This window comes from Podarcis vaucheri (assembly GCF_965113315.1).
Source record: "Podarcis vaucheri genome assembly, chromosome: 5".
Classification (NCBI taxonomy): Eukaryota; Metazoa; Chordata; class Lepidosauria; order Squamata; family Lacertidae; genus Podarcis; species Podarcis vaucheri.
Window position 1 is genome coordinate 47,335,225 of NC_138763.1, and position 13,514 is coordinate 47,348,738.

Genomic DNA, 13,514 nt, shown 5'->3' on the forward strand with positions numbered 1-13,514 from the left:
AGGAAGCAGGGAGAACTCCATGTACACTAGCTGGGAAAGGCAGCACACAGAGACCATTGAGCATGGCCGGCTTCTGCTCTGGACCCAAGTTTGCTGAAGCTATGAGGGAGCAACAAAGTGCATTTTTTAGGGGTTTGCACACCCTCCACCTAAACTCAGGTGCAAATACGTGTAAATAAACCCTATTTATTAAAGACATTACAGTCTACACCGTGCCTCATTTCAAAGGAACACAAACCTGGTTAACTCAGTTGGTTAGAGCATGGTGCTGAAAATGCCAAGGTTGCAGGTTCGATTCCCCTCTGGGATAGCTGTATATTCCTGCGTTGCAGGGGGTTGGACTGGATGATCCTCAGGGTCCCTTCCAACTCTAAAATTGTATGATTCTAAGCGTCAAGATCCTTGGAATCTTGCTACTGCTGAGCAGAGATTGGGGTGACGGGTAATAATATGAAGCTGCTGAGTTAGGTCATCAGGATACTAATGAAACTCAGCTGTATCACTCTGTATCATCTGAATCAGGTGAGGCTATGCAGATACTGGACTAATGCCCGTGGTGAGAAGGGGTTGAATGAGAACAAACAAAAATGAACCTGAATCCTGACAAGCCAGAGGTCCTGGATGTAGGTGGATCTCAGAAGTGGAAATGGCTAGAGAGCTTGTTCTGACAAGGTATACCCTTGGAAACATCTTTGTCACTGGAAGCTCAAGAGGTGGATGCAATTGTGCCGTGTTGCACATTTCTTCATAAGGTTAATTTTGTTATACTGACATATATTGGTGGCAGATAGACCTAACCCTCTTTTTATGCACTTCAAGGACAGCATCACAATATATCCAAACTCCCTAAGGCAGCAATCCTACACCCACTTTCCTGAGAAGCCCCATCAAACTCAATGGGGCTTACTTCTGAGCAGATACATATAGGACTGTGCTGTAAAATTCCACATTTGACATGGAGCAACTTCCTGGGGAGAAAACATGGCATTCACTTCGGACTTGGCAGCAAAGGAATAAACAGCCAGATAGAAAGACTGCGGAAGTATAAGGCACCAACAGCGGGTATCTTTAAGTTGTTGTAAACTAGACATAACCTAATGAGGTTTGCATTGGTCAAGGATGTGAAACATTCATAATCCCACTCAATAAAGGAATGTTTGGTTCTGAATCCAGGCAGGGTGGATATTTCCACCCAGCTGCTTACAACTCTTTGGAGAGGCAAAGGTGTATATAAACAATGGAGCTCCACAGAAGCTAAATAGCCATAAGAGTACGGAGGAAGAAATGTCATTTTAAAACTACATTTGTAAAAAAAAAAAACCCAGAAGCCTTTTTAATAGGTATTTTAGGTCTACCGAAAGGGAAATGTAAATTATTCATGTATGCGACAACTGTGGCAAGAATCCTAATAGCTCAGAGTTGGAAATAGCAATGAAAGAAAAATGGCAAGAAAAACTGATGGACTATGCAAAATTAGCAAAGTTAACATACAAATTATATGAAAGAGACGATAGTGACTTGAAAAAGGAATGGGAACCTTTTGCAAATTATTTGCAGAAACAACAAAAAGAAATGGACTCATTGGCAGGATTTGAATAAACTTTCACAACTTTATTGATTTAAAAAATGGAGGATGACAATGTAACAAGGAATAGTATGTAACATGCAGAATACAACAATTACAGTAGTACCTCGGGTTACAGACGCTTCAGATTACAGATGCTTCAGGTTACAGACTCCGCTAACCCAGAAATAGTACCTTGAGTTAAGAACTTTGCTTCAGGATGAGAACAGAAATAGCGCAGTGGTGGCAGCGGGAGGCCACATTAGCTAAAGTGGTACCTCAGGTTAAGAACAGTTTCAGGTTAAGAACGGACCTCTGGAACGAATTAAGTTCTCAACCAGAGGTACCATTGTAATGTAACAAACCAAAAGGGGAAGATGAGGGAAGTCGGGGCGGGGGGAGTTGGGGAATTGTTTCTTTTCTTTTTTTCTTTTTCCTTACTTTTTCTTAATATTATAACTTTCTTAAGAGATAATATGTATTGTAATGAATATAAAATTGTAAAACCCAATAAATTAAAAAGAGAGTGAAAGAGTATGGGGGAAGAGCAATTTGTCTTGAGATTTTAAGTTAAACAAGCAGTAGCTAAGACCCCTCCTTGGTTCAAGAGAAAAGAAAGAAATGAGCTTGTCTGTCTCAGCAAGTGGATAAGACAAAAAACAGACTGCAGAGAGAGAATGGGCATTATTAGACTCACCTTTGCCCTGCGAAACAATCTCTTTCCCTTCATCATTTTCTTTTTCTTAGTAGATGGAGGATGATTTAGAAGCCTTTTCCAGTAGATAAAGTTGCTTCTAGGGTATCTCTCCCTGTCTTCATTTATTTCGCACATGCAAAAAAACTTCTCATCACATTGTTTACCCTGATGTAACTTTCTGCTTTCCTTCTGTTTTACTGAAGGAAAGCTCAAAGACAGTAGCTGTGCAGGTCACACTGGTTTTCCCTACACACCCTCATCAAGAATGAAAACAGGAATTGGGTGTCAACCTGATTTACAAATCTTAAGGCGCTGGAAGGAGGGGGCACAAAAAGTATACAATAGCACATTGCCTCAGACATTTGGAGAGCCTCATTTAAGTGACAGATAAACCAAAAAAAATAAAGTTTAATATAGCAAAGATAGAACGTCAAACAAGTTCTTAACTAGCCAGCCCTTCAAAGCGTTCAGAAGTATAGCTCTGGGACCAAACAGCTGAGGATTTTTATCTACTATACATACTGACTGGTGGTAGCAGGGTTGGAGGTGGAAGTCCATCCTGGATTATTTGAATATTAGTTTTCTTTTGCTTTCAAAATGGCCTTATTCTGAATCAGACCATTGGTGTATCTAACTCAGTGTTGTCTGCACTGACTGGGAATGATTCTCCAGGATTTCAGATGAGGGTCTCTCCCAACTCTGCCTGGAGAAACTAGCTTTTTGAACCTGGGATCTTCTAGATGCAAAGCAGATGCTGTATCACTGAACTAGAGCACTTTTGTCAGAAAGTTTGCAGAAAAGCAAGAGAGAGACAAGGCCACCTGCTCAAACTAGCATTATTTCATTTTTTGTGGGCTCCAGGCTCCAGCTTGAAGAATAATGCTCCATACCTAGCCAGATATTCTGCTCCTGATTAAGGGCCAAGGCAAATCTGCTGACTTGGGGAGGCTCTGTTTCAGGCAGGATGCTGTACAGCCCTACCAGCCACACTGTCACTGTTGAGTAGCCACCTGCTATTTCACTATTAGTTTGCCCTTCTCCAGCTCCTGGAGGACAATGAGCTAAGAGGAGGAGTGTCACCCTCTTCTTGCAACAAAAACACTGCCTGGTGTCTCATACGCACAAGAACTGCAGTTAGTCCAATATTCCATCCTGACAACAAACACAATGGTCAATATCCAATGAAGCAGATCCACTAGTGCAATGATTCCACTTGTGCAACCTAACTTGCCCACCCTCTCCTCTCCTGCTGTTCTGGAGAGTTGAGGAGGAACTCAGAACAGATTTAGGGTGCAAGAGAGAGTACAGATTTTTTGTAAATGACCTTTGCACAGCCAAGAGTCATTGAGCTAGCCTATCTGTTGTTATTATTGTTGTTCGCATCTGTCTGTCTCAGGAGACAGTGGAAGAATGCATCTTTAGGGGTAAAGTCAAACCACCGAAGAGTTACAGTGCCTGCTGTGGCTGTAGAGACTGATACAGGAGAAACATATTTTATTGCAGATGGGGCAGATGAAGGGGTCCTGTTTTGCTGCTACAGGTGCACCATGGCATTCCTATCTTTGTGCTCCTCCCAGCAGTCATTCCTTCTCTGGTCACTGCTGTGGAAACAGAACCTGACTATCTCCAGGCACCGCAATTGTCTCCAAGGGATTCCCACATAGTGGGGTTGATGTTGCCAATCTTCATGTCACGTTTGCAGACATCTTTGTAACACAGAGTTGGTTTGCCAATGGGACATGTGCCTGAAGCCAGCTCCCCATAGAGCACATCCTTGGGGATCCTATCATCTTCCATTCTGTGTACATGGCTAAGCCAACATGGCCAGAGGTTGTTGGATGGCTTTCTGTCATGGATACTTTAGTTGAGATTCCTGAATGGCAGGGGGTTGGACTAGATGACCATTGGGGTCTCTCCCAATATTACAATTCTATGATTCTATGACCCAAGGCTGGAGTAGACAATACTGAGATAGATGGACCAATGGTCTGACTCAGTCTGTGGCAGTTTCCTATGTTCCTACGATGGCTGAAAATGTTTTCAATTGAGAATGTTTGGAGGTTGAGAACCTTTTATGCCCCACACCCATCTGCATGTTTATTCCCCACCCACAGTTACATCAAGTCATGCAGGCACTCTCAAAACCCTGGAAAAGGCTTCAAAACAAGACGTTGCTACCCGGCAGCTTGAAGAAACATGGCACATGCAAGCCTTGCTGGAAAATGTGACCTTAAAATTAAAAGAGGTGGGGACGAACTGCAACTGACAGGTCCATCTGTAACTTTTCCAGTCTTGTTGGTGCAATTTCCCAGCGGCACTTATATACAATAATGTAAATAAACTCCCCATAACCTTATGCTGGATATTTCTGAAAGCAAAGAGCGTCTCTCATCGCAAGCCAAGGGATGTGAGCACAACAGGCACTTCTCATCTCGTTCTCTGCACCCTTCATAAAAGTGAATGACTGCATTCACGGTACAAAAGCAGAATTGTGTTTTAGGGCTGTGGGCCATTTTCTGGTACCATAAATAACTGAGCGCACACAGTAGTTAGCTGAGCAGAGGGGCTTGCGATTGAGGCTTGGGGTGTGTGTTTTGCTCTTTTACTACTCCGTGAAGGAGTTAATACATCATCGTAATTCCCTGGCTGGCACCATCATCCTGTGGTCACTAACTACATACATTCATTTCCCATCTGATGTAATTAGCCTTTGGGCCTCTTCCAAAATAACCCTGTGCGTTGTTCACTGATTGGATTTTGAAAAGAGACTGCATGAGAATCTACAAGTGCAAATGTTTCACGGGAATCGGTTGTCTATACAATTTGGATTGTATAGACCTAGGACCGCACTGACATATCAACTAGGGGAAATTTTTGGTTTCCACCTAATATTTTCACATGTAGGTCCTCACAGCATCGCTATGAGTAAAAAGTGACAAATCCATTCTCAAGATGTCAGGGATGGGTGAACCTGAGGCTCTCCAGATGTTGTTGGACTTCATCAGCCCTAGAGTGATGGGAGTTGAAATGCAGCAATATCCAGAGGACTGCAGGTTCCACACCCCTGGAATATGTTTAAACCCCATACTGGAGTATTCCCATTCATTCCAGAAGTACATGTCTGATATAATGCACAGTATTTAGAGCAGGAATAAGCCAAAGTGGTGCTCTCCAGAAATTGCTGGACTCTAGTCCCAGCCACCCTGTCCAATGGCCAGGGTTGATGGAAATTGTAGCCAAGCAGCATCTTGGAGATTACCACATTGGCTACCCCTGATTTCGGATCTATTTAAGGGTGCATCACTAAAATTACAGCCACCTGTTACTGTATCATGCAAGACAGAGGAATATATCTTCAAAACTTTAGGACTTTTGCTTTATCTAGTTGCAAAATGTGGAATATTTTAGTGCAGTGAACCAAATGCTCTCCACATACAAATGAGTTTATTATTTGACTACCAACAAGCCTCTAGAGCAACCCAGATTTTAAAATGCAATAGTCCAGGCACGACCTTTAATTCTTACTCAATACTTGATGTTTAGGTAAAACTCATCTGCCAGTGATTATCTGCCACTGGGAGACAGAACAGTCCTGAAAATAATAGCCATAAACAAAATCACATTTTAAAGTCTGAAGAGTCTATGCAGCTTTTGCCCAGTGCTAAAAATACTTCCTCATCAATATGTAAAGATTTGCTAATGAGGCCTACCATGGCAGCATCTTGCTCTGATCTGAAGATGGAGCATGAGCCAAAAGCTACACTTTCCAGCAACCTTCATATGCAGAGTTCTTTTTATGTGGATCCTTCTTCAAGGTCTCATGCTGCAAAACACTTGTCTCCAAGGCTGCTCCCTTAACAGCTATATCCAGGATTTGACATCATTCTTTCACTTATTCATTTAAGAGAATCCAGGCAATTTTACTGCAAAACTGTTGCATTCCAAGACAATTTGTGTTGTCATCTTTAAAAACACACACCCTGAATTGTGATATTTTTCTGACCCTGAATGTAATTGTAATGTCATTGTGCCCAGTGAGAACTGACAAAATACTATTGTTGTACCTGCCTTTGACACCTGCCTAACAAGCAGAAATTTAACTGATGAAGCTCTCTCCATCCATGTATCTTCATGCAGAGAAAAGTGGTCACTTGAACTTCCATCTTAAAAACAACAAAGGTAATACTAGATTGACTTATCATGACTAGGGTGGTGTACACACCATACATTTAAAGCACATGACTTACTGCAAAGAATCCTGGGAACTGTAACTTTGTGGTCAAGGTTGCTGGGAACTGTAGCGCTGTTAGGGGTGCACTACAGTTCCCAGGATTCTTTGGGGCAAGTCATGTTAAGTTTGCTTTAAATGTATGCTGTATACACAGCCCTAAACAGTTCCTACATTCTCAAGGCATGGGGCCACAGCTCAGCTGTAGAGCAGTAGTGGCTCATGTGGTGACATGGGTGGCGTACCACTGATCTCCTGGCTTCCAAACACAGCACACCACTAGCATTTACTGGAGACAGAGAGGGAGGTACAGGGAGCTCAGGGCTGTGCAGTGTGGCAGAGCCAATTCGAAGCTCTTGCCCCTATGTACCTGCACAGCTAGGCGCTCCGTGCCTCACTTCTCACCCTCCGGTGAGCAAGAGTGACCTGCTGTGTTTGGAAGCTGGGAGTGCAGTGGTGCCCTACCCAACTCTGTCCAGGGAGCTACAGTAGTAAAGCACATGCTATCCATGCAGGCAGCATTGGGTTCATTCTCCAATTAAAGCAGGGGTGGAGAACCTGTGGCCCTCCAGATGTTGTTTACTGGATTCCAAGTCCCATCAACACCCGCCAACGTGACAATGGCAGGAAATGTAGTCCAACAACATCTGAAGTTAAAGGATAACAGGCACCAGGGCTGGAAAAACATCTGCCCAAGCCCCAGGAGTCAACCGCTCAGAGAGTAGACAGTGATAAACTAAATGTACCAACGAGTTGGCTCAGTATAAGGCAGTGTAATCAATCCATAACCTTCAAGTAGAAGGAAAACATTGTGGCACTGGTTTTTCTGTCATTCCGAAGTCTAAAGGAACCAACAGCCTATGCTGAAAGTCACCCATCACTTCCTATTGCATAATCTACTTGCCTTTCCGTCTCATCCAGCCTCATAACTGAGTCATTGGTTGTTGCTGCCAGCTCTTCTCTCTTGGCTGGCTAAGTTGCACTACTGTTCAGAACCACTCTATTTTCCATGGGCGTAGCGACGGGGGGATCAGGGGGCAGCTGCCCCCCTAAACCAAGTAAATAAAAATACTTAACCAACTGAGGTTCTGCCCCCATAACATGAAGCCTGCCCCCCCAACATAAATCCTGGCTGCGCCCATGCAATTTCAATCTTTCAAATGTGAGGTGGGGGGGTGTGCTGATTTGAATGTTGCATCTCCTGTACAGAGGCTGCCAAAAAGCAGTACTTTTCAAGAGTGCTCCCCCACATGGCAGAGTGCTCCTTCTCTGCACTGGCCCCTTTTGTCTTTGGAATGCTCTCTCTAGGGAGGTATGCCTGCAGCCAACTTTACTTTCATTTCACTGTGAGGTAGAACTTGTTTCTTCTGCCAGGCATATGGATAGCTTTAATTATATTGTTGTTTTTACTATTCAATCCAGTGTGTGTGCTTATATAATTGTTGCTGTACTGATGTGAATTGCTTAATATATTTTTGTTATGTTTTATTGTGTTTCTTGTATTTTATTATGCTTGTTTTATTTACTCATTCCACATATATGGAATTGCTTTGAGACTCTCTCAGTATGAAGCGATATACAAGTCTAATATATCCAGTCAAAGCAAGCATAACCTTAAATTATCGATCCTATACCCATTTACCTGGAAGCCCCACTAAACTCAATGGAACATATTGCTGAGTATAGCAATGGGTATAGAGCTGTGGCCTGGCCAGCAGCATCTGCATCACCAGAACAATGTGCGCAGGGCTGGTGTGGAGAGGATGAACTCATGTTTACATTGGATTTTAAATGTTGTACTCATTGCTTAACTCTATTTCATCATCACCGATATGCTGGGGATAACTTTCAAATCAGAAAGAGGGTTTGCTGAGCTGGGAAGAGATTCTATATGGTGCACACACTGTGGCTTTAAGTTTTGAAGAAACCATCTTCAAGTGGCCATTGCAATTGTGGAAACATTTAACGTGAACTGAGTCACAGTGAGCACAGCTGTGAACTTTCCGGGCACAACCAGAGATCTCTGTAGGTGTAGGGCCTCTTGTGCATTGGGGGCATCACTTCAACATCCTGCTTGAATGTCTCCTGATTCTCTTATCTGCAAGATTACCCAAACTTCTATCTGCCAAGGCACCCAAATTAAGCTGCCTTATCTCAAAACCTTAGATAGCAGTATCTAATAATGGAACTTGCTACACCCTCCCTAATGCATAAACTGCACGTCCCAGACAGATTTGTTCTTTATGTGCTGCTTCCTTGCTTGAAATCTGAACCAATTTACAGTTTGTATTTCAGCCCCTCCTAGAGCTCCCCTGCATTTCCTACGGGACCAGATCTTGGCTTCCCTACACAGTCTACCACTCTAGAAGATGGGTTTTCCAGACCTACATTCTAAAGTGTAAATCCAGAGACCCTAAGAGTACAATCAAGCAATCAAGCATAATTTGCACCCCTGAGCTTCAGCATGATTGTATATCTCCAATCTTGGCCTCTCTTTTCAGTGTATAGAAAGCAGCACCTGGCCTGCAAATTTAATTTTCCAGGACTAGTAAACCATTATAAAAACTCATGAAAATTTCAGCTTTTAAAGTTTCGTTGGAATAGACATATCCAGTGCTCATCTGTCTCCAGAAATCTGCAGGTGTCAGTGAGGAGTGGTAACATTTTATTTAGGGTCAGCCTTACAATGAAGCAGCATAATGTATAGCTGTTTGGGACAGCTACCCACTGTTCTCCCAATGGTCACAAGACAAGAATGGAGGGTGAATGAAGGCCCCCTCCAAACCACACATTTACTCATCCTGATACGCTTGCACAAGCTAATGCTTGTTAGGTTACAGCCTACACTTTTCAATGCATTTTCCTGTCACTTTCTAAACTGCAAAAATTCAGGTTTTAAAAAGATGATTTGTTGCCCTAGGGCAGCAGAGCCTTTTGTCCCACTTTCATTGTGATTGTGCAAACCTAAAATTCCAGTGTGTGCTTGAATCCTTCCCTTAAAACAGTGACAGTCTGGAGGCACTCTAAGTTTTGCAAAAGTAAGCATGTTGCACTCTTTCACTAGACATGGGGAGGTATGCCTAGTTGGCCATAGCAGATAGTAGGCTGGGGCAGCAGTGCTCACTTGATCTCCAAATGCCCATGTTGTTGTCACTGCATGGAGAAGGGAAGGGACAAAGCAGCAACAACAGCACAATGCAAACTCACAGTCTGGCACTTCTCCCACTGTGTTTGCACGGTGCTTGCCACTACCTCTCTTCCCAGTTCTGGTATGTAGCAGCAAGGTGGGTGTCAATTCCAGTTTCATCTCACTGCTACACCTCTTTTTGTGCTTGATCTTTACATCCTTGGTACTCTCTCAAGGGCAATTGCCACCTTCACTACCTTGAAGCTAAACGGATAGCCATCAGGTAGCCTAAGAGTGCTTTATTAATGTGCTTGTCAAGTAGCTAGAGTTTTGGGAGGTGGAGGAGAGTATAGAATTCCTTGAAACCTGCTAATCATCTTCTCAAGCATAACAAGCCACAAGGGTAGCTCTTTTTGCAACAGATGACTGAAACACATTTCAAAACCCTTGACAATTGCTAGAAGGTAAGATTTAAATGCCCTACTTCTAAAAGGGGTATGGTACCTTCTAGGATTTGATAATGTTTCCAGTTGTTCTACAATACCAATATGATTGTTCTTTCCTTCCTCCTGTTATGGGGGTAACTATGTTTAGGTTGTAATTTTATACCCAGGAACAAGACTCACTGGGACTTGATCCCAGGTAAACATGCCTAGGATTACCCATTCAAGAGAGGAGTCTGACAGCAGAAGAAAACAGACCAATACGATTGGCCCCACACTTCAGGAATCCTTGGGGTCCAAAACCTCAAACTGCTCCATAATACAACTGGAATTTGATTTACAAACTCCATGTTGGCTAGGACCCAGACATTTGAAGGAACACCTCTCTCTGTGCTATCCTGATGAGGCTTCACACTATCAAGCTTGGGGTAGTTGTGGATAACAATTTCTCCCAACGCAGTCCTGCTTAAGATTCTCTCCCAGCTGCTATTTGACCTGGGAGAGAAGTTCCACTGGATCCAACTGCGGCTTCAGGTCATCCATGAATACAAATACAGTGGTACCTCGGGTTACATACGCTTCAAGTTACATACGCTTCAGGTTACAGACTCCGCTAACCCAGAAATAGTACCTCAGGTTAAGAACTTTGCTTCAGGATGAGAACAGAAATCGTGCTCCGGCGGTGCAGCAGCAGCGAGAGGCCCCATTGGCTAAAGTGGTGCTTCAGGTTAAGAACAGTTTCAGGTTAAGTACGGACCTCCGGAATGAATTAAATACTTAACCTGAGGTACCACTGTACTTGCAAATAATGGACCAGGGCTTGGTCTGAGACCTAGTAGCTTGCTGAAAGCGATCTAAGACTGAAAGGAGGTTGGAACCAGGGTTCATACATACTATGACTCTCTCCCCCCCACCCCCCAAAAAATGTAGTTTGTTAAGTGTACTGAGAACTATGCTCTATGAGGGATAAACTACAATTCCCAGGATTCTTTGGGGGAACTCATGTGTTTTGAATGTATGCTACGTAGAAAGCCCGGGGGTTCCTCCTCACATGCTCAGCCACTACTGGGACTCAGCATCTGTTTTGAGTAACAGATAAATGCAGAGAACAGAAGTGCTTGCAACTTGCTAGGCCAGAGAGAATTTCATTAGTGGCCAGTGGGGAAAATAAAGGGTTTTCTCCATTATGCCAGGAGTCCTGTGGAAGCGACTTGGTGGGTTGAAGTGGGAGGAGCTCAGGAGGCTGGGAAGTGCCAACCAAAATTCAGGGGAGGGGCTCAGCAGAATGCTAAAAAACAACCTATCATAATGCTCCCCAATATCCCAAATGTAATGTCACAGCAGACTCCAGCACAACTCCTGCCACAGAAGGGCCACCCCTGCCCAGGGAGGAGCTTGGGACTGGATCAGACAGTGAGTCAGCTCCTTTGACACTGCTCACCTAGAAAAGTGCCCACTTGCTTTCCCAGTCCTGTTGCTCAGGACACCAAACAAGCATAGAATTGCACCCACCCCACTCTTCAAAAAGGGAGCTCTGGTGGCATGTCAAGTGTTGGGACAATGCCTGACTTATGTTTTGCACTAAAGCCTTTGACAAAAACCAAGTACCACAGCTACCAGTGAGACTCCAGGCAAATATCTTTGCTATTCTGTTGCAGCATGGTAGACAATTTCCTCCTACAGACCTTGCTTTTGTTTGTTTGGTAGAGTTTGCTCAAAAAACAAAAACTGGAAACAAGATAGACTGTTTTCCAAAGGAGAATGTTTAAAACAATGGTGGAAACAGGAATAATAAACAGTTGGGCATTATGCATCAGAGATAATGATGTGTTCCCAGGGTGGGGTGGTAATCTAAGGTACTGCTAGAATATCTCAAGGAAAACCAGTATTTAAAACAAACAAACCAGTTAAGATAAGTCCCTTTTTGCTTCTGGCATTAATTGGCTCATTCTTCCCCTCTGCCATTAAATGCTTAGTCCTCCCATTCTATAGACCTAGCAGTAAAGGGAGTTTCTTTAGTGCTAAAGCCACTGCAGAAGCACATTCACCATAGTTGCACCACATATATGATCTTGCCTGGATCGGCTCATGCAAAATTCCCTCTTCTACACACATATTAAAAGGTCCAAAAAAAATCCCCAGTCTTCTTTGATATCTGGCCTCCCTGTTCTATGTATATGCTTAAACAACCCTTACTGCCCTGCATGTAGCAATATTTCCCTGCGGAGGATAAGAGAATTGCAGAAGGGCAGGCCCTCAGCTTTCTTCTACTAGCTGCATCTGTGTGCACCTCCAGGCATGCTGTGGTTCAACTTCTGGTCCCAGCATCTTCTCGGGTCCTTGGAGTATCAGGCCACAGGCCCACAAGAAGAGTGAAATGAAGAGTTGTGTGCAGGGCTGGCCCCAGGCACTTTGCCATCAGAGGCAGTGTAGCAAACAGCATCCCCAGTCCCCAAGGCAATGGACACAGTCCCCAAGGCCGGTGAAGTTATTTTTACAACCAAGGCAGGAAATGCAAAAATAATAAATAAATAAACCATTTGCTGCTCTTTAATAATGCCCCAAAGCTGCCTGAGGCAGCCACCTCATTCTGCCTAATATCAGGGCCAGTCCTAGCTGCAGGTGATGTTCCACAAGCCTGTGGTTCTTTCCTGACTGAACCAGATTCCCCCGCATCACCGCAATGGATCTCATACCACACCACCAACTGAACAGATGCAATTTATTTATTGTCTGCCTTCCACTCAGGGATGGTGGAAGGACCCAAATGAGAGTAGGGTGGGGGTGTCAGAAATGTGAATCCTTTCCCTCCTGGAAAAAAATTACTGCCAACCATATACAGTGGTACCTCTGGTTACGAACTTAATTCATTCCGGAGGTCCGTTCTTAACCTGAAACCGTTCTTAACTTAAGGTACCACTTTAGCTAATGGGGCCTCCCGCTGCCGCTACGGTGCAATTTCTTTTCTCATCCTGAGGTAAAGTTCTTAAGCCAAGGTACTACTTCCAGGTTAGCGGAGTCTATTACCCGAAGTGTTTGTAACCCGAGGTACCACTGTAGTACCATTTCAGAACCTTGCCAGTCTAAATCAGTCCTCAGAATTGATTGCAAATGTAGGCATATGCTCCCTTCTCAATAACATCCCTAGTATTCTCCTGCAGTGGAAGCTGAGTAGCAAGTGACGGGTAAGCTATCTTTCAGGGTTAATTGTTCTTCATGACAAATCTTGGGAGACCTGCACTAAATCTCCAAAAAGCCCCAGGGTGTTCTGGAACACAGTTTGAAACTGTATATAGCAGTGGAGTGCAGAAATAAATAGTATGTTAGGACTGCTGGTTTAAAGAAAGAAACTTAAAAGGTTATTACTCATGGCCATTGAAGACATTCTGAGAAAAAGCTTATGATGTCGCCAACATGGGGTCAAGAGGGTAGCACACTAATATTAAAACTGACAC

At 43.7% G+C, this 13,514-nt stretch overlaps 1 protein-coding gene across 7 annotated transcripts in view; it reads right to left on the minus strand.

The window, feature by feature from the left end:
- Positions 1-13,514, minus strand: part of SH3PXD2A (SH3 and PX domains 2A) — a 248,555-nt gene that overhangs the window by 188,357 nt on the left and 46,684 nt on the right. The window contains exon 1 of one of the 7 annotated variants that reach the window (XM_082225246.1): positions 2,262-5,148. The exons of the other annotated variants lie outside the window; for them this stretch is intronic. Within the exon in view, the coding sequence (XP_082081372.1) occupies positions 2,262-2,396 (135 nt within the window). The 5' untranslated portion in view covers positions 2,397-5,148. Of the gene's footprint in view, positions 1-2,261; positions 5,149-13,514 lie in introns of those variants that run through there. 7 annotated transcript variants of the gene reach the window in all.